Source organism: Tyto alba, unplaced genomic scaffold (assembly GCF_018691265.1).
Source record: "Tyto alba isolate M040663 unplaced genomic scaffold, T.alba_DEE_v4.0 Super-Scaffold_21, whole genome shotgun sequence".
NCBI lineage: Eukaryota > Metazoa > Chordata > Aves > Strigiformes > Tytonidae > Tyto > Tyto alba.
In genome coordinates this window covers 14,585,496-14,604,977 of record NW_024881295.1, presented here as the reverse complement: position 1 = coordinate 14,604,977, position 19,482 = coordinate 14,585,496, and the positions used below count along the sequence as shown (strand labels likewise).

The 19,482-nt window shown below is 39.8% G+C and overlaps 1 protein-coding gene across 1 annotated transcript in view; it reads left to right on the top strand.

The window, feature by feature from the left end:
• Positions 1–19,482, top strand: part of PTPRO (protein tyrosine phosphatase receptor type O) — a 156,158-nt gene that overhangs the window by 84,164 nt on the left and 52,512 nt on the right. Inside the window, 4 exon segments of the mRNA XM_042795458.1 lie at positions 5,841–6,114; positions 14,734–14,892; positions 16,902–17,054; positions 18,692–19,138. Coding sequence (XP_042651392.1) covers positions 5,841–6,114; positions 14,734–14,892; positions 16,902–17,054; positions 18,692–19,138 — 1,033 coding nt within the window.

The window sequence follows — 19,482 nt, the reverse complement described above, 5'->3', positions numbered from 1 at the left end:
TTTATTGTTATTGTTCTTCAGTATCATTTGTCACCATCAGAGGAGAAGCATACATTGTGAATCTGGTGCAAAGTACTGTGACATGACTTTTATGCGTGTTTTGCAATACTATTAATTTTATGACATTTCTTACGTGCTTTCTGTGGAGGTACCACTGCAAGACTGTAGAAGAGGCCAAGATCCTGAAATCTGGATCCCAGTCACATCTTTGTTATAAATCTTGGGCTCACTGTACGCGGTGACAGAGGACTGCAGGAATTTTGCTGAGCTGGGAACATGGGCCTTTTGGCTGTTCAGTGCACTTTCAAAAGTAATTCAGATCTCAGATGAATCCACAGGTACTCTGTCTGAAAAGGTCATTCTGACTCTCAGTCATTCCATTTAAGTACCTAAAATTAAGTAAGATGAATCTTGATGAGAATGAGTCATCATGTCATTTAGAATGCAATTAGCATTATTGGCCACTGGAAAAAAATGTTTGAGTATATTAGAATCACTCATAAAAATACCCAGTATTTTATCTAAGAGGTCTGGATATAGTGTTCATTATTGTCTTGTAATACTTGCATTGATTTTATTTTTGACCACCATTATACAGTAGATGATCATAATGGTACTTTTTGCCCAAAGAACTAGATACTCATAGCTTTAAAATCTTCTCATGCTTTAGGATTTCAGATGCCCACTTTGAAAACTCTGTGATACTTCAGGATTTACTCTGTGAGAGCTGACAGAAGTCAGATTTGTTCAGAGTGTTAGCTCCACTTGTTTAGCATTAGGTGACATGATGCAGTTAACAGTACTTTAATTTTACAGGGCTGATGAACATCCACATCTCCTCTTAAAGTCAGCAAAACATGTAACTACTTGCACTTCTGATAACTGGGTTCTGGTCCGGTGTGTTTCAGAGTGAGACATTCAAAAACTAAAGTACATAAAATTAATAGCTGTTTTGTAACTTTGATCTCTTCCTGATGTTTAAAACTCATCCTGTTATAAGGAAATAAACTGAGGATATAGACTTCTGTAAAGAGAACTCTGAGCTTTGCTGCACACCATTTATTTTCCCATTACACTTTGAATATTGTTTATGTGACATGTTGTATATCTCCTTGCCTCCCCCGCATTTTTATTTTAATTGAGACCTTGTTACTGGTTGGAAATTCCATCAGCATGACTCATCCCTGTGCTGGAAATGACTGTGAACAGGCCTCACATTGTAGGATTTACTTCCCCCTCCCCCCCCCTTTTTTTTTTTCTTTCTAAGTGCTTTATCGTGGCACGAGCTTGTAATAATAAAGTAGGAAGGAAGTTGGAGCTAATCATTTGGTTCTGAATGCACAAACCCTGCCAAATTTCCCCACAGGCATGAAACAACAGCTCAAACTGTGACACCAGCAAATTAAATCCTGGAGGTAGCTGACCAGAAGTAATAAAATGTGTATTTACCATACTGATGCTGTCAGTCCTAAGACACACTGGCTTTACAATCTAGTTAAGTGGGGCATGTTGGTCACTTCCAGCAGTGCTTACAAAAAATACTCAGGTTTTTCCCTAACCGCCTTCTCAAAATCACAAGCCCAGTGCTGGCTCGTAACTCTCACCTCATGCAACATGAAGAACAGGTGCCCAGAATGGTCTGCTCCTTTAAAACACTGCCAAAGTGAAATCCATATCCCGATGGAGATAAATGATCTCATCTTATGACATGTTAATTGCCAAGCCTTTTTATTCATCCCTTATCTGCCACTTCGTTCTATAAAACAAACCTTAGAGCCGAAATGAAGGGATAAAAATTGTTTCAGGAGCTGATGGATAATAAACAACAGATGTCTCCCACCAACCATGTGTCCTGTGCATGCAGCAGTTTTAAAAGCCTGGGCAGGTACAGATGTGTGGAAGAGGGCCACATAATTACTGGAAAGAATAGGTACCACTAGGGAGAGGGATGCATTATGCAGGTGGGTACAGGCATGGGATGGATGAGCCACACAGCTGCTAAAGAGATGTCACTCAGAAAAAACCTGTGCGTCATGGCAGCAGTGGTTCAAAAGCATCTGGACACAGGCACACGAAGGAGGGAGGCTATTATTTCACAATCCCCACATGCTTAGGAGATGTAGGACTCAGAAAAAAGTTATCTTCCCCAGTTAGGTGTTGTCATAGGTAACAATAGCGTATGTCTGAGAGCTTTCTATGTATTTAGGTAGCAGAAGTGTATTATGCTAACTGTGTGAGAACTATCAAAGAAGGTTACTGGATTGTTTGCTGAATAGTACTTGCTGTGAATTCAAGAAATCATTGCGAGGAGAGAAATGAAAGTATGGCCCTCAACATCATTAATACAATACCCATTGAAGAATCAAAGAATAAAATCACATGGCTTATGAGCAGTCTCCAAAAGCATCTAATTATATCCTAGGAATGTCTATAACTCTGCAATAATACGCTTAATTTCTAGCTGTACTTGATTCACAAATGATTTATAATACCACCAAGCACAAGGAACTCACTTTGAACTGTTTGTTGGCACGTATAAATTTGTTGGACTCGTCTGTCTCTCCATAGCAAGGTAGGCACATTGAACTAGTACCACACAATTCATCAGCTAAGCTGAGGGAAGGCTAGAGTAACTTTAGAGATAACACCATTCTCTTTCCTCTAGTGAAGCATTCAAATGCAAGTCTATGGAAATTTGAAACCCACTGACTTCTGTGGGATTATACATGCTCTTCAAGCTTAATGCCTAGAAATAACCTTTCGGAATCAGGTCAGTCCTTCCTTTCTTGGTCTTGGAAGACAACCATGCTTTATGTGATACAGTAGTGCCACATGCTTCCAGAAAGACAGTCCATGGGTGCCTTCCTTCTCCTGTCTTCCCATGTCAGGAGAGCTGAAGTAGGAATCATTCCACATTTTCTTAGTGCAGGGAGAATGCAGAGGAAGAAGGGTGAGAGAACCTCTACTTGGTTTTAACCAGATCTAAACATAATCCCTAGTTAAAGGTTTGAATCTGTGTGGATCCAAATGCAGGATTGGGATTTAAAGCAAAATACAAACACTTGAAATGTGGAATTTTGATCTACTCAAGGGTAAGCCTGTTGAATTCAGCTGAGGCTAAGAAAAACACATGGAAGCTTTTGCATAACCATGGTTTTATATTGTAAACCTTTTGGAGCAATCGCACTGCCATCTGTGAAAAATTTCCCAGACTTCCACACCAAAGTATTTATCCATTGTAACGTTGGCTTAAATCATTTTAGCAACTTAAAAGTAATTTTTTAAAAGACTAATCCAAGCAAACCTCAAATCATCAGCTGAAGTTGCATTGCCTCTGTATTTAACCTCAGACTTGAAGCTGTCTGGACTGGTTATACTATTTGGGCTGGAGTTATATACTTGTTACCTTGTTCTCATGTTGAGTCAATGTGCTGGGTTTCTATGGTGGAATTTTTTTTTGCTAGTGGAGGCGGGGGCTACAGCAGTGCCCCCTGTGAGAAGCTCCTCGAAAGCTCCCCCAGCTCCAAGTCAGACTCACTTCTGGCCAGGGCTGAACCAATCAACTGCGCCTCTGTGATAATGTATTTAAGAAGGGGAACATGAGAGGGGATTGGGAATTGTGAGAGGACTTGTGAGAAGAATGGGCACCAGGGTCAGCGGAAGGAAGGAGAAGGACTCAGAGGAGACGCACCGAAGCAGGGACCCCTGTATCCCGTGGTGAGACAGCAGGGCTGCCCACCCTGCCACACGTGGAGGCCCGCGGTGGTGTAGAAGCCAACCTGAAGCCTGTGGAGGAGCCCAAGTCAGTACAGGTGTCTGCACTTAAAGGAGGCTGGGACCCGGAGGGGAGAAGTGGTACCTGCTGTTGTGGTTCGGCACTGGGAGGACTGCAACACGCAGGGGTGACCCGCGCCGGAGCAGCCTGGAAATGGCTGCAGCCCGTGGGGAGGACTCACACCGGAGAAGGTTCATGGAGAACTGTCTGCAGTGAGAGGGGAGCCACGTGGAGCGGGGGAGGGATGTTCGGCATTCACCCCACCTCCCGAGAAGGAAGGAGCAGCGAGCTGACTGTAACCCCCATCCCTGCCCCCTGTGCTGCTGGGGGAGGAGGGAGAGAGATGAGGAGCAGAGCTGAGCCTGGGAAGAAGGGAGGGATGTGGGAGGTGGTTTTGAATGTGGTGGCGCTTCTCACTGTCCCCAACTTGTCTGTTAAGTGCTGTCTTGTTAGCATTCGAATTCTGTCTTCTGCCTGTAACCATAATGGGTGAGCGACTCCTCCCTGTCCTTAGATGGATTCCTTGAGCCATTTCTGCCCCCATATTCTCTCCCCCCCATCTCTGCAATGGGGGAGGGAGTGAGCGAGCAGCTGCGTGGTGCTCAGTTGCCCTCTGGGCCTAAACCACGACAGTCAAATGAGTGAATTGGGTTATGTCCTTTCTTCTCAAGCCTATAGTTTTGCCTGTAGGGTGATACGACCATAGGTACACTGTGAAATCTCAAAGCCCAACAATAAAAGCACAAATATATGTAAAGACAAACTACTGTTATTTAATATCTTACAGTCCTAGTACCAATTCTTTGTTCTTGGCTGGTTTTGGGGGGTTTTTTTTGAATGCCAGGTGCTGGCAACACCGTATGTGTGAATTCCAAATAGAGAGCCTGGCTCCTGCAGTATAAATCCAAAAAAGATTATTCTCATGGAAGAATCCCCACCACACAAAACTGCAAGAAGACAGGAGGTAGCCAAGCTGCTAGAACTGATCTCTGAAGGAGATATCTAGCTCTTTGGTACAGGAACAACTTGATTGAATGAGTAAGTTGCAGACTAGCCATGGTTGCCCACCCTGCCCTCTAAATAGAGCTCTCAGCCTGTGAGATATCAAGGAGAAAAAGATACTGTGAAGTTGGGAATTGAAAATACCAGATATTACAGTTTTTACTGGGGGTAAAAAATTCTAGGCATCAGTGTGGCCTAATAAACAAAAAGGCAGCTCTTAATGTAAGTTTGAACTTTTCCTTCTCATTAATTACCATGAATCTGCTTTGAAATTCCTGTAGAGACACAAGTGCTTCTTGCTGACAGCTGGTTTGCAGTTAATAAAAAGGAAAGTGTTTTCAGCTGGCAATGACTTAACATGCTCATGATATATGAAAACAAGGTTAAATTGCTTCTTTCTCTCTACCACTAATAAAGGAAATATTGAAAATGAAATGGGGTAGCTTTGGAAATGAAAAGTGCTAACCAAAGTCACGGACATAGTGCTGAGAGCTGCTTATCACCTTGTGCTTGCTGGAATGGGCGTATTTGGAAGAGCTTAGACAGTGCCAGAAATTCTTCCTCAGTTGCAGGCTTTCAGAATACATTGCATTGAAGAATATATGATCCTATTTCTGCAAGATAAAGGAGTCCTGATTTAATCACCTCTTTTGGGGGATTTAAATGGCCTATGCTTTGTGACTTTTTTGAAAATCCTCTTGCCCCGATACCCTTTTTAGTCTCATCCTTCTTCTGCTCTACTCCACCTTCCATTAGGAAAGAATGATGGAGGCTTTGTTCCTCAGGAGGTAAGGGATGGAGTAGCCAGAGCATCAGAAAGCACACAGCAGGAACCAGCCTCTGCTGCAGAGAAACTGGCCTGATAATCAGATGCCCATAGACTTTGGCTGACTGTTTATTGTATTCTGAAATAATTGCCACGGTTTGATGTTAACTCTCTTGAAGAATATGAAATGTAACTTTATCACAAATATAACATGAGAATCCTATGAATACCAAGGGAAGTAGGTAAAAGTGAAATAATGGATTTTGCTTCAGCAGAGTCTCTATTCTTGTCTTGTAGAATGCAGAACCTTTCCAAGTTACTGTCCGAGAAGACAATTGTATCATTGTCTCCCTGGAAGCTTCTGATGTGGTGAGCTCATCCTCTGTATATGTTGTGAAGATAGCTGGAGAATCCAAGAACTACTTTTTCCAGTTCGAAGAATTCAATAGCACTTTACCTGCCCCTGTGGTTTTTAATGCCAAATACCATGGCCTATATTACATAGTAACTCTGTTGGTAGTGAACTCAAATATGGTTTCCAAGTCAACAAGATCAATCACTGTGTTAACCAGTAAGTAACACCTTACTTTTTTTTCTTCTATTTGTTCTCTTTGTATGTGGTGTTTGTTTTTTTTTCCCCCAGAAGTTCTTGTGGAGGAGGTTGGGTGGTTTTTTTTTTTGTTTCCAGTACATCCTCTTTGTGTGTAGGATGAATCCTTGTGTGAAACAGTAGGGCAGATGTTTTGAGAAGGCTTGTGAGTGAAAATTCACAAGATCTGGGCCAGAAGAAAGGGACAACTGTGGGTTTCCCTTGGCTGACTGTTCCTAACACTGACTGGATGGGTTTAGCATACTGAAGTAAGAGTGATGGATGAACCTCCTCTCCAGTGGTTCATCCTAAACCCTTTGAATCAGAAGTTCCAAAAATCTAGCAGAAGGCATAAAAAGTGTTGACTGACATTTCAATGTAAGTACCCTTGTTACATGGTGAGGTATATTCTGTTTTAAATGCTATAACAATGTTCTTTGACTGCTAATATACTGAAGCAGTACTAAACTTGGAAAGCAGATAGTAGTAACTGAAACCATGTGTTTCTGCCAGTACAGCTGAAGGTTTTTAGGATGGAGACCATATTTGTAGTAGGCTGTCTCTTACTACCTCCAGGTGCATTGATCCTGGGGGAGAGATGTGATTTTGTTTGCTCTGTCATCGTACAAAGCAGCACAGATTTCTGTCAGATTTCTGTGTGATTCCTGCCGTATTTCTGGCTCTGCTGTTGCTCCAGAACTGTTTCCATGTGCCAACTTGAAAACAATGTGTAGAATATAAAATGATTTCTTCATCTAGAAGACAGATTCAAGAAAAAACAGTCAAAAAATTTATTTGGATTGCTCAAAACCAATTTCCAGAATTTTTTTTTTTTTTTTTTTTATAAATGGCACATTGGAATCTATGGATATTTTTAGCTTGCAGATGAGGAATTGTTATGATTTTGTGTACTTATATTATTCTGACAATGATGAAATGCCATCTACTGTAATAACATTCAAAGCATATTACAGTTGCCTCATATGTTACCAAGTAAGGTGGTTGAAACTTAAGAGTAACTAGATTTTGTATCATCTATGCATTCTTCAGCATTCCCTTGTGTGCTCAAGTTGTGCCCTGATGAGGACAACCAGGAAGGGTCCCATGGGAAAACTCATGTTGGGTAATGCAAGTCTTTCATAAGGCATATGTACAAGAAGACCTACATGTAGCGAACAGTTTAAGGGTTCATAGGAAGCCTGAATTTACTTTTCTTTGACTGCTTTAACCTTTCAGACAAAGTAGTAATTCTAATACAATTTCCTATTTTATGTTTTGTTTGTTTTCTTAAAAGAAAATAATGGAAGCATCAGGTGTCATATGCAACTGAAAACAGTAGCTTACTTTGTATTTCCAGGGGTTTTGAATGCTGCACTTGGTGGTTGTGCAGCAGGGCTCGTTGCTGTTTGATTTCCAGAGTCCACGAGGGTCACTGGTAGCAGGAGGAGGCGTGATCTGGGGTGGCAGATGGAACACACACCCCTGTGCAGGGGAATCTCTGAAGGAGGAAGGGAGCCGGTGTTGCCCAGCCCATCAGAGCCAGCCCCAGACTTCCCATTTCTGGCTCAGGGGATTTCCGCAAGGTGTTCTCAAAAGAGTGTGAGGCTGAGATCTCCAAGGGACATATCCCACATCACTCCTCCTCCTCCAAGGCTTGACGGTGTCCTTTCCAACAGAAAGGAGCCCAACCCCTTTTCACCACCTCTCTCACATGGGTGCTCTGGCAGCACCTCAGGGTCTCCTGCTGTGGCCTCTGCTGCTCACCCAGACCTTGGAAGGATCGGTGATTCTGGCAGTCAGCCAGCGCTGCTTGGAGAAGTCATGTAACAAAAAGGGAACGGTGGATTTCACTGGTTTTGTCTCAACAGAAAGACAGCCAGGTTCATGGAAAAGACAGGGCATTCCTGCAGGCAGCGTTGGAGGATGCCGTACTGAGCTCTGAAAGTATGCTGTAAATTGTGAGCTTTGCAACGGAAAGGGCCCAGTCTCCTTCCTAGTATTTTCTGTCAGGCAGACTGATGAGTGCTAGCTCTCGTGTAGCAGCCTCAGATACTAACATAGCTCATCTTTTGGAGCACGAGGCTACAGGAATGAAACTGAACTTGGAAGGAAAAGACAGTATGACAGGCTGGGTCTTTTAAGGTATATTTCAGTACAGTGCTTTTGAGAAGAGATCTTAAAACTCATGTAGTGACCACTGGCTTCTCCTCCAAAACCGCATGAGTTGATAATTGGTTTTCCTTTTCTTTTCTTATTTTTCTTTTTATTAGTATTGTCCACTACCTGTTTTATATCATGTTTTGACTATTAATTAAATTGATTTTTTTAGCAGACGTAATTAGGATAGATTCGTATTTTAGTTCATGCCATTTGCTCTCTCTGCCTGTTTAACATTCTTAATTTATTTTAACCGTGCAAAGACATATAACTAATTTATTCTGTCTATATCTTACACATGAAAAAATAGCACATTGCAACTGGATTCCAAGACCAAATTAATTCCTGTTCTAATTTCATTGGTATCAGGAGAGCTTTATCAGTGGCAGATTGGCTCCATTCATTAGGCTGCCACAAGATAAATCAAACAGGATACCCAATGTGGTTATTCCCAAGGCTGTACTTCGGTATTTCACAATAGTTTTCTGGGATCTCCTGATGTCTGAAAAGGACTCTGTGCAGGGAGATGCAGTCTTTCAGTTTGTCCATATGTTGGAGATCTGAGTTTCACAGAGGGCAGTGTGTATCTAAATTGTCAATGTCAAAATAAGAGCAAGGTCCTTCAAAGAGACTGCCTACTTAGAAATTCAGTGAGAGTCATGAAAGACCTCTGCTTTCCGATGGTATATCTTGATGACATTTCCTTTCTCCTGTTCACATCCCTCAGCGATATACTGCTTCTCAGCACACAGGCAAGAAAAAGGTATGTCTCTTCACAGGTTGACACTTCATCTCGTTCAATTCAGAGGAGACTTTGGGTTTACCCCTCAAAGGTTTCTGTCCACAAAAAATTTCCTCAAGAGAAAGATGATTTAAAAGCTAACAAAATATGTATTTTATACATTGTATATATCCATATATAATTATATATGTGTAAATATAACCACATATAAATATATGTGTGCATAAATATGTACATATAAAAATATAAAATACCTTGACATTATATTTGTATACATATATACATGTATGTATGCTACCATTTTGCTTCTGTTGTTAATTTGGGCCTTTTCTACAAGACTGAACAATTTATTTTCTGCTTGTCTCTAATTAGAATAATTTCAAGGCTTTCTCATGTTAATCGAAACACCACAAACTATAGAGTGTCCTTGTTTAGGTTCTGTTGTCCAGATTGTTGTAATGCAAAGTATGAGCTATTTGTTGCAGTATTTCTTCCCAGAGCCCAAAGGTTTTGTCAGCTTGAGCACAGCCCACATACTTGCATTGCTTCCTGAGCTGGGATGTTAGAAGGACAAGATGAACAGGGTGCATTCAACTCCTAGATAGGAAACCTATGCAATAGAATTTGAGCAGAAAATAGCACTTTTTCTTCTGATTCTGTAGCAAAGCTGCGTTCAGCAAATTGGGCTTAGTACTTCACTGAAGGAGGAAAACTGAAACCCTGACCACTTATTATTAAAGACCACTGTGACGGTGTTCACAAGAATAGACATTCAAACCTCGCTGTCCTGGCCAGATTCCTGTGAAAGCAATTGTGTTGTGCCTGTCAAAATGACCTACCTTCCAGTTTTCAGTCTGGACAAGGTTAGAAGTAGTTCTGGTATCTAACATAATTATTTCAAGCCTGCTTTCTTCTGCTGTTGGAGTTTCGTCTTTTCAGTGGGAGTGAAGTAACTCTAGAATTTACATAATTAATTTAGTGTTTTGCAATATTTGAAGGAAAGTTCCACCTTATTACTGCTTGGTTTTAAAGTAGTTTAGGAGAGAAATGAAGAGCACAAATGCAAAATTAGTGACTGAAATTCTCACTCATCCTTCATTTTCCCAGCTTGAAGACTTGTTTTATTCTTCCCAGGGTGACTCATACCCGTAAAGCCTTTTCTTTTCAAATTCACTGTCAATTTTTCTTTTTGTTGTGAAGGAAAAACTGTTTGTACATTTGAAGGAGTGGGGAAAGCAGTACATTGCAAAGCTATTGTGTGCTGTAGAAAAAATGTATTTCTGCTGGGAATTGGAGAAATCAGGATCTAAGGATCTCTGAGGGTAATTAAGAGCAGCTCTGCCTCACTTATTGTAGCATATCATTATGAGTTTTGAGTGGTAAATGTCTCATTGTTTCAAAAGTCAGTGATTCCTTACATAAATTACTGTAAAATATATTCCCTTTAGGGAGAGTTCTGCCTCTGTGTCTTCTACAAAAAATATTCTCCTCAAGAGACCAAAGGATCTGCTACCTGGGACTCTGATCTCTTCAGCTTTCAGAAAGTAATTGGCATTAGACCTAGTTAATGCTCAGTTGTCATTGTGCCAGATGCTGCAGGAAGTGATTCAGCAGGACAAATCCTTTCCTCTGGCTCGTTAATGGATCAGAGCTGTTGAAGTAGGAATGTCAGAGGGTTTTTTTCCAATGAAATGTAAAACTTGAGCCCTTTGTGTTTTTCTTTCTTAAAGGATGACATGGCACATCTTTAAAAAGGCTGGTTATTCATTGTAGTCCTAATTTTGAAACGTAACTCAGATGAACATCTAGGTCCATTGGTGTTCTGCTTTCCCCAGCAAACAAATGATGTTATCCCCTTTTTAAGGTGAAAAAAACCCTCCATGGGAATCAAAGAAACAAAAAGAATTGCAACCATATGATTTCCTACCATAATTTCCATTGGAAGACTGATCTAAAGTATTGGCCTAAATCTGTTCCAGAATGACAGATATGCCTTTTTTCTTGTGACAACATTATTTTTTAGTTTGTATCATCTTTTTATTTGTCATCTTATGTGGGCATCTGGGAATTGCAGTATATACCGTCATTGCTCAGATACTACTTTCACTTACATTCCCCTTTCATAAGCAATAGTACATGGTATCTCTATTACCTACCATGAGCATTATGTTCCTAAAGTATTGAACAGTAGCTTTTTAATCTCAAAAATGATTGCTTTTTAGCACGAGATAAAACAATGCCTAAATTGTATAGCATAGTGGAAGCTTCATGCTGGCTATGACTTATTCCAAGTAACTATATAGATATGTAAATAATGTCATCCTGGGGAGAAAATGACATAATTCACAACTTCTTCATGTAAATAAAGGGAATTACCCATTGGAGTTAGGTCACTCTGTTAATGGGACTTCTTTTTTACAAAAGTCATGATATGAAGATAAATCATGATTAATTTGAGTTTGAATGTGAGAAGCAAGAGTTGATCTCAGTCCCATTACAACCACCCACATGTAATACTACATCTAATCTACCACAGTAATCAATCATTAATTCAATCTGTAGAGTGACTCAATCTACAACTATTAAAACCAATTTGATTCTGACTGGAATATTGTACTTATTTTCAATGTACTTTTTTTTTTTTTTAACCTGAATTGCAAATGTTAATGTGTCTGGCATAAATTGAATGCATTAATGGAGGATTTAGCATCCAGAATTTTCCAGGACATTTGAGGAAGAGGTTAGCTGCATCTATTGTGCTGTCTAGATGTTTGTATAGTGTAAGCTGTGTTCTAAATGCAAAATGCTGGAGAGTCCAGGAGAAACATGGTAGTTAAGTTTGCCATGAACAGTTATAATGGGAAAACAGTTGCTATAGGAGCAGCAGATTCTGAGACACTAAGAAAAAAGGCAAATTTAGGTCTTGATCATGCAAGCTTGTCTGTGTGCATTTAATATAATCCGCAAGTCTAAAAATAAAGAGATTGTATGTGAAGAAGTGACAAACATTATTTTGTCCCTCTATTAGAGGGACACTGAAATCCTCTAATCCCCTTCTGTAATATGACTTCAGACATCAGTGTAGTGCAGAGTGTTTATAGAGCTCGGAGTATTATATTACGCTTTATTTAGGCTATTTCTCAAGAACCACTGAAATCTGTGAAAAACTGGATCCTAAATACTGCAAACTGTAAAATGAAAAAGACCAGACTGTTTATGTTCTGAATTATAAATATAGATAGTGAAGAGTGACATTTTATGTATTCTTTAAGTTTAATAACCCTAGGAGCAGTTAGTAAGTGAAAAACAGAATATGATTTTTATCTGCTGAGTGTCCTTTTAATTTCACAGTGTGCAAATAGTTTTTGATGTGAAGATTTGGTGCCGAAGGAAGTAAGATAATGGAAGAATCTTTAAATTGCATTATATCACTCATGCTACTCTGCTAATATCAGCCATGAGCAAGAAGAGGATAGTAAGTGGAAGACAACAACAAGAAAGAGTCTGTGGTGATTACCACTTAATTCAATTATTGGTTAATTAAATCAAAGCATCAGGAGGAAAAATCATTTGGATTAAAAATGAATATAACTTCCATCCTTTATTTAATTTGTTGTAGGAAGGAATAAATGGGGTAATTTAATTACTGACATAAGAAAGTTTCAGTAATTCTCTCAGAAATAAGGAGACCTCAGATGTGAATGAGGTAGCAGAAGAAAGCCCAGGGCACACCCGCTAACATGAAAGATGACTGCACATAAGCGTTGTGCTATGTAGAGATTGTTATTGACATTTAAACTACTATCGTGTGGTGTGTGAGCTGTGATATAAACCCTCTGGTCATGTGGATAGTCAGATCATCTGTTTATTTCAGAATAAGCAATGGGAAAAGCCTCAGCAGAAGGAATAGGGTAGGCTTTGTTTCCCATGACCTGCTTTACTTCTATTTATTTCTGGCTATCACCATTGTCAGCAAAATTTTCACAGATCATCCCATCACTGAAGTGCCTGTTGGTATCTGTGAGATTGAGAGTTTCTATGTGTAAATGGTTAGCATACAAATACTGATATTTACCTGAAGTTAATGAAGTGTATTTGCCATGAGAAATAATTTAATATTCCCACACCATTGTATTCCCATGCTCTGACAAAGTTAAAAATGACAACACAACTTCTTCTTAAGACTTGGCAAAAGATTCTGTTTGCATCTGTGGCTTTTGTTTGTAGCTGTTGTTTTTTCTCCACATCTGGAAACTTAGTACTATGGTGAAAACACTGTGCTGGTAATTGGGACGTCATTTTTGCTTCCACTACAGTCTTGCTTTTTTTATCTTTGATTAACTTATTCCACCTTCTGTGGGATAATTCCACTTTTGAAACTGATACTGGGCTTCCCTTCATCTACTCTTTCTCTTGCTCATTGTGACTGGATGCTTTTTGGGGAAAAATATTTTATTACTTTTCCTCCAGGCCCTACCACAGCAGAACTTCAAACTCAAATGTGTCCTCTAAGGCTGTGCTAATCAACAGCCTGAATTTTTCCATCTGTTCTCTACAATGTGCAGGAACTAAATCAACATGAAAATACTTATAAGGATGTAGGCATAATTACTGAGGTTGTTGTGCATTAACTACCTTTATTGAAATATATTACTATGACAAATTTCAACTAACTGTAACCTTGTTTTGAATATCTGCTTGGCCCTCTTATCCAATGTATAGTTGGGTTGCTGTAATTTTTTTTTTTCTTGCTGAGGAGAGCATCAAGCAAAAGGTTAATTTTTTTTTATTTTTTTAATTTTTTTGTGGATAAAAGAGGCCAAATAAAAATGTGACTCACTTATTGTTAGCAACAATCCAGACTCCCAGCTCCAGTGAGTTGACACAGCTTTCCTTAGCTGATGGAGCTACACTGGTCTAGATGCCATGACACAGAGGGTATTAGCCCACCTGGCTCAGAGTTCAGAGCACTAGATTGGCAGTTCCTCATTTACCTCTTTTCTGTGCACAGGCTTCCTCTGTGTCCTCCAGTATACCAGTTTATTTCTCTGTACTTCAGTTCTTCATCTGTAAAATAATGGTAATGATACTGCTATGTTTTGTAGAAGTGTGGTGTGGGTAAGTATGTTGTAGGTGATGACCCTCTCAGATGTTGTGTGAATGAGGACTGTGTAATTACCCATTAAATAAAGAAATTAATACATATGAAAATATAAAATCTTCACTCAGATAGTTTCCTTTGGCCATTACACCGATAAGGTTCTCAGCTAATCTTAGAAGTTCACATTTATGCCAAAGTTATGAGCAATTTCAGGTGTTCTGTTGTTTGTGTCTGGCACTTTTACATGATTGGCAATCATTAAAGGCAAAAATCTTTCTGGGGCAATGACTGTAAATGCTTAAATAATAACTGCTATTTCAACCTTAATTATTTATGACAGATAAGGAAATTTTTTTGTTTGAGTGTTTCAATAATACAGATTTTTTGTGGGGGAACACAAAAATATTGGCTTTGACAATGTCCCAGGTAGCTTTGCCCCAGACCTCTGTGAAGACCCAGATATCATCTGGTAGATTGAAGAATGCTTGTGCCATACCACGTGAGACCATTTTTTTCATTGGTGGTGTATATGTGTGAAGAACTCAGTTTCTTATTAATCATCTCCTTTCTTCCTTTTTTCCTTTTATTTATATCCCTTTAGAACCCCTTCCTGTGAGCAGTGTTTCTATCTATGATTACAAACCATCTCCAGAAACAGGAGTGTTGTTTGAAATTCAGTACCCAGAGAAGTACAATGTTTTTACCAGGGTAAATATAAGCTATTGGGAAGGAAAGGACTACCGAACAATGCTGTACAAAGGTAGGAGGAAACTATTCCATTGAAACTTAATGCTAACTCTGCTGGAAACATCTTAAACAGTGGTCTTAGGTGTGGTTTTTACATGTATTGGTCATAATGATTTATATTTCTGGTAATGTGTCTGTTTATATAATAACTCTTGTATCATTAAGTAAGGGATGAGTCTTCAAATTGAGCTGGTGGTTCACTTTGGATTTAAACCTGCTTCCCATCCTAGTTCTAGTGATACTCCTTTCTTTTGGATTTTAGGGGAAGACTGGGTGCTCTGGATTTTTTTAGTCAGTTCTGAAATCAACCTGGGAAGGGATCCCCAATATCTGGTACTTCCAAATGAGCATGTATACTAAAATCAAAAAAACTTCCACAGCATTTTTTTAATCTTCCCCGCTGCTGTACCGTCCAAAACAAAAGAAAAGGAAAAAGGAAAGAAACCCCTGACTCAGTAGAAAGGACAGAGACACTGTTTTTGCTTTCTAGATATGCTTGTTGAAATCCCTGGATGACATTCTGTGTCAGTTTAAGGCATTTAAAAAGTTCACAGTCTCTTCCTTCTGGCCAAGGTTTCCTCTTTGGTGAATAGCTGATGCGAGAGCTCTGGGATGCCCCAGAGCTGGGAAATCCATTCAGTATGCCTGATTCCTGGTGCAGGATTTAAACCTAGTAGTTCTGTATGACCATACAGTGACACAGTGCTAATAGTACTATGCTGTATAGTACTGTATATTACTGTAGCATTCAGTATTGTCCCTGAGCTAATAAATCCTGCTGCATATCATGAATTTCAATTTTCTTAAAATAATCTAATCAAAGGCAATCTATCTAAGAGTCTAGACAGTCTAAACAATATAAACATCTATCTAATCTAAACCAATCTAAACCATCTAATGAGCAAATTCGGTTCTTTTTAAATTTGTTTATAACTGAACTCCCTTTTGCCCTGCAGTATAGCTTAAGCATAGCATCTGTCTCAGAGGTGTAGATGGGACTATCCTATGGATAGCATCCTAAGAGGTGACAAAGGCACCTGCATACTTTGTGGGCCCTGAAACCCCAATGGTTTAACGTTGCATAGTGGCAGTAAAATGCCTCTGAGCAATCCAGTAGGTGATGGATTGAATTTTAGGCAGTGAAGTAAGGCTCCCAAATTAGAAGTCAGGTCACTGTAAGCTCTTTCTAAAGTCAGCAGAGGGAGATACACACCTCTATAAGGAGGTCAGAAAATTTTGGAGTCTCTTTGCTTCTATACAGAATGGACTAGAAATCACATTTTAAATTCTGTGAAATGCCAGAAGTTAAGAAGAGTGATTCTGGATTATAGCACAAAATATAGGTGACCTCCTTCCAGAAAATAAAAAGGATACCAGCAGAAATTTTTGTCTTCTACAGCTAATACGTGGTTCCAGGGGCTGTAATGCTGTAGCTGCCGATAAATAAAAAAGTCAGCCTGAATTAAGAGATTCACTAATCAACTTGCACACTTTCTCCCATAGCCAAATAGCCCTAAGCAACTTCTCTCCAGCCCGCAGGTGTACTGACGGTGGATGTGAGCTCAGCTCTCAGTACCGCCGCTTCCACTCAGTTGCATGGTGGATGGCCCTTTGAGCACCCACCCCGCATGTTAGGCCTCAGTCAGCAAAAGACCAAGGAGCCTTTTGCGTGCAGCAGTTAAAGGTCTGCAGAAACTGTCAGATGCTCTTCGAGATACTCGGTGTCACGTGGAACAGGTTGCCAGATTCAGTTTCCTTTCCTGTGAAAAGTAGTTTGTGTTTCTTGTGCTGGGCTTTTTTTTTTTTTTTTTTTTTTATTTTGTAGCAAAGTGACTTTGACAGGCAGGAAAAATGTTGGCACACTAAATTCTTAGAATTTCATGTCCCAGACCAGGCTGAGCAATGTTTAAACATCTGAAACGCTGCCAGTTCAGCATGTGCAGTTGCATTATCAGAAAGTGAACATTTGATACATTTTCCTCTTTTTTTTCCTTTCTTCTTTTCTTTTTAAACCTTCTGCAGATTTCTTTAAAGGTAAAACAGTTTTCAATCACTGGCTACCAGGTATATGCTACAGTAACATCACATTTCAGTTGGTATCTGAAGCAACCTTCAACAAAAGCACTCTAGTGGAGTACAGCGGGGTCCAGCATGAACCCAAACAGCACAGAACAGGTGAAGAAAATTATTATGTACCATTTGCTCCAGTCTGTATGGCTGCTTTCCTTTCTGCTGTGGGGAGGGGACTGATCCCACAGAGAGGAGGGTCTGTGTGGGAGCAGTCCTGGCAGCTGCTCCTGGCCAGGAGCATGGGAGGAGGATGCTGTGGCTAGTACATAGGGTTATGTGTAGAATACAAAATACAATGCAAAGGGAAATTTGCATGAGTGTTTCTGTTATAAAGCTTGCTTCTTAGAAAATAAATTCTGCTTCACGTGAGAGATCCAAGGCCTTGTGCTAGGAATTAATTTTTAAGCCACAGGAATAGCCACTTTGAGCATAATGTTGATCTATCTATATTGGTCTGTCTCCTTGTGCAGTGAGTCATAGCTGAACTGTTGGAGAAGGCCTTCCTCATTGTGCAGTATTCTATCACAGAGAAGAATGTCATCGTCGCCCCACTTGGCAGCCAGTTTATGCCCTGAAGCATGAACTTCTAATTTCCAAGACAGCAGTGTTGCAAAGACTGAAAATTGCATTTGTTCAGGGTCCAGAACTAATTTAATTTGGTCCTGGGATGGTGCCCAAAACTTTTCTGTTAATCTGTTGGACCACAGACATTTTTCAGGGTCCAAAATGAAATGAACCAGTAGTAAAAACAAAAGGGCAGATCTTCAGATGAATACACTGATGTTGGTCCATTGCCTTGGACAGAGAAAGCCAACTGATGCCAGCTGAGCTCTGTCCTGAGGATCCTAAGTATAGTTATTGAGATATTGAACCGTAAGAATGCAACCAACCGGATTGCATTTTTCTTTCCTGCTGCCCTCTCATCCCTCATTATTTGCATGAAGTGCAGTGAGATTGTAACGTCTGGTTTTGTATTAGTGACCATGTCTGGGACAGGGGAGGTGAACAAATTAGGGTGTTGTAAGGTGTCAGTCAAAAGTGTTTGCAGAGGCTGCTCGCACTTACCATATGTGAGGGCAGACAGACAAGCAATTACAGTGAGGCAGACAAAATGCTGTGTGTTCACTTCCTGGCATAAGTTGAAGTAGTTCTTCGCGTGCCAGAATGTTGTCTTCTGGCGACCCAAATCTTAAGATCAAGCTTTCACAAATATTAAAATTTAAACTGATGTTTAATGCTTGTGAAAAGGTGGCTGCTAAAAGCATATGAAAAGCCCTACAGCAATGTGAAGGTCATACTTTTAAAATATGAGCTATGCTGTATTTATTAGTTTTGCATATGTTTTTCAGTTAATTTCTACAGAAGTATTTTTCTCGATTATCATGATCTTTCTGAAAGACACAATAAAATAAATTAAGATCCACTCTTACAAATTCACACTTGAGTAGCTTTGTTGCTGTAATAGCACTGAAGTTTGATTTACTGTGACTTCACATCTACTTTTCTTCCTGGTATTCCTGATTCATGATTCTTCTGTGAATTTACATTCACCTTGATCCCACTAGAATCACTTCTGCTATAAGTATATGTAAGAGAAGGGAGAATCTGAATAAGAACAAGTTTTTTCAAAATCTGCCTAGGTGCGTTGTTTTTCTTCAAACAATATTTCTCTGGGGAATTAACACATCATAAAGGTGCACAGAACATACCTATTAAAAAACTAACTCTTGCTTCTCTTTTAGTTCCTTACCCACCTCGAAACATTTCTGTTCAGATTGTACCAATCAACAGAAACAACTGGGAAGAGCACAGTGGGAATTTTGCAGAAGAATCATTCATGGGACCACAAGAGATCATAAGGAAAGAAAAACTTAGTCATTTTTCTGACAACCCACCCGAAATTCCAACAGTGAACACATCTGCAGCCTGGCCAGACTACCGCTATAACAGCACTGAGTATGAAGCCACGTCACAGCCGTACTGGTGGTCTAACGAAGCCGAGTCATCAGAGGGTGAAGAGGAGTTTGTCAATGCAGTTTCTGGTGATATCGGGACCAGTGACGTCAACACATCTGGAAAACTCATGGCAGAGCCCCCTCCCTTCCTTCCTGTGCAAATGGTGCTGACCTGGTTACCACCAAAGCCACCTACTGCGTTCGATGGTTTCCATATCAATATTGAAAGGGAAGGTAAAATAGAGCTTTATACTCTCTCATACCTCTTCTCTGTAATTCCACTGGTGGGTTGTCACCTCTACAAATTATTAATTACCTAACACTGTGCTTCAGAGGGCTTTGTTATATGCCCTGTGTTACTTGAGAAATTTCTTGCATTGAATAGCATCTAGTTCTGGCTGGGAATCATAAAACTAAGGGAGGAGGCGTAAATTGCAGTTTGCAATTCACTTTTTTTAAATAAGATTTATACTGCACATATTGCCACACTGTTTACACTGCAGTTATCGTAAATCCATTCTGGTATCAGAGAAAGGAGAAACAAGCTGAAACAAGGAAGGTACATTATACCATGTAGT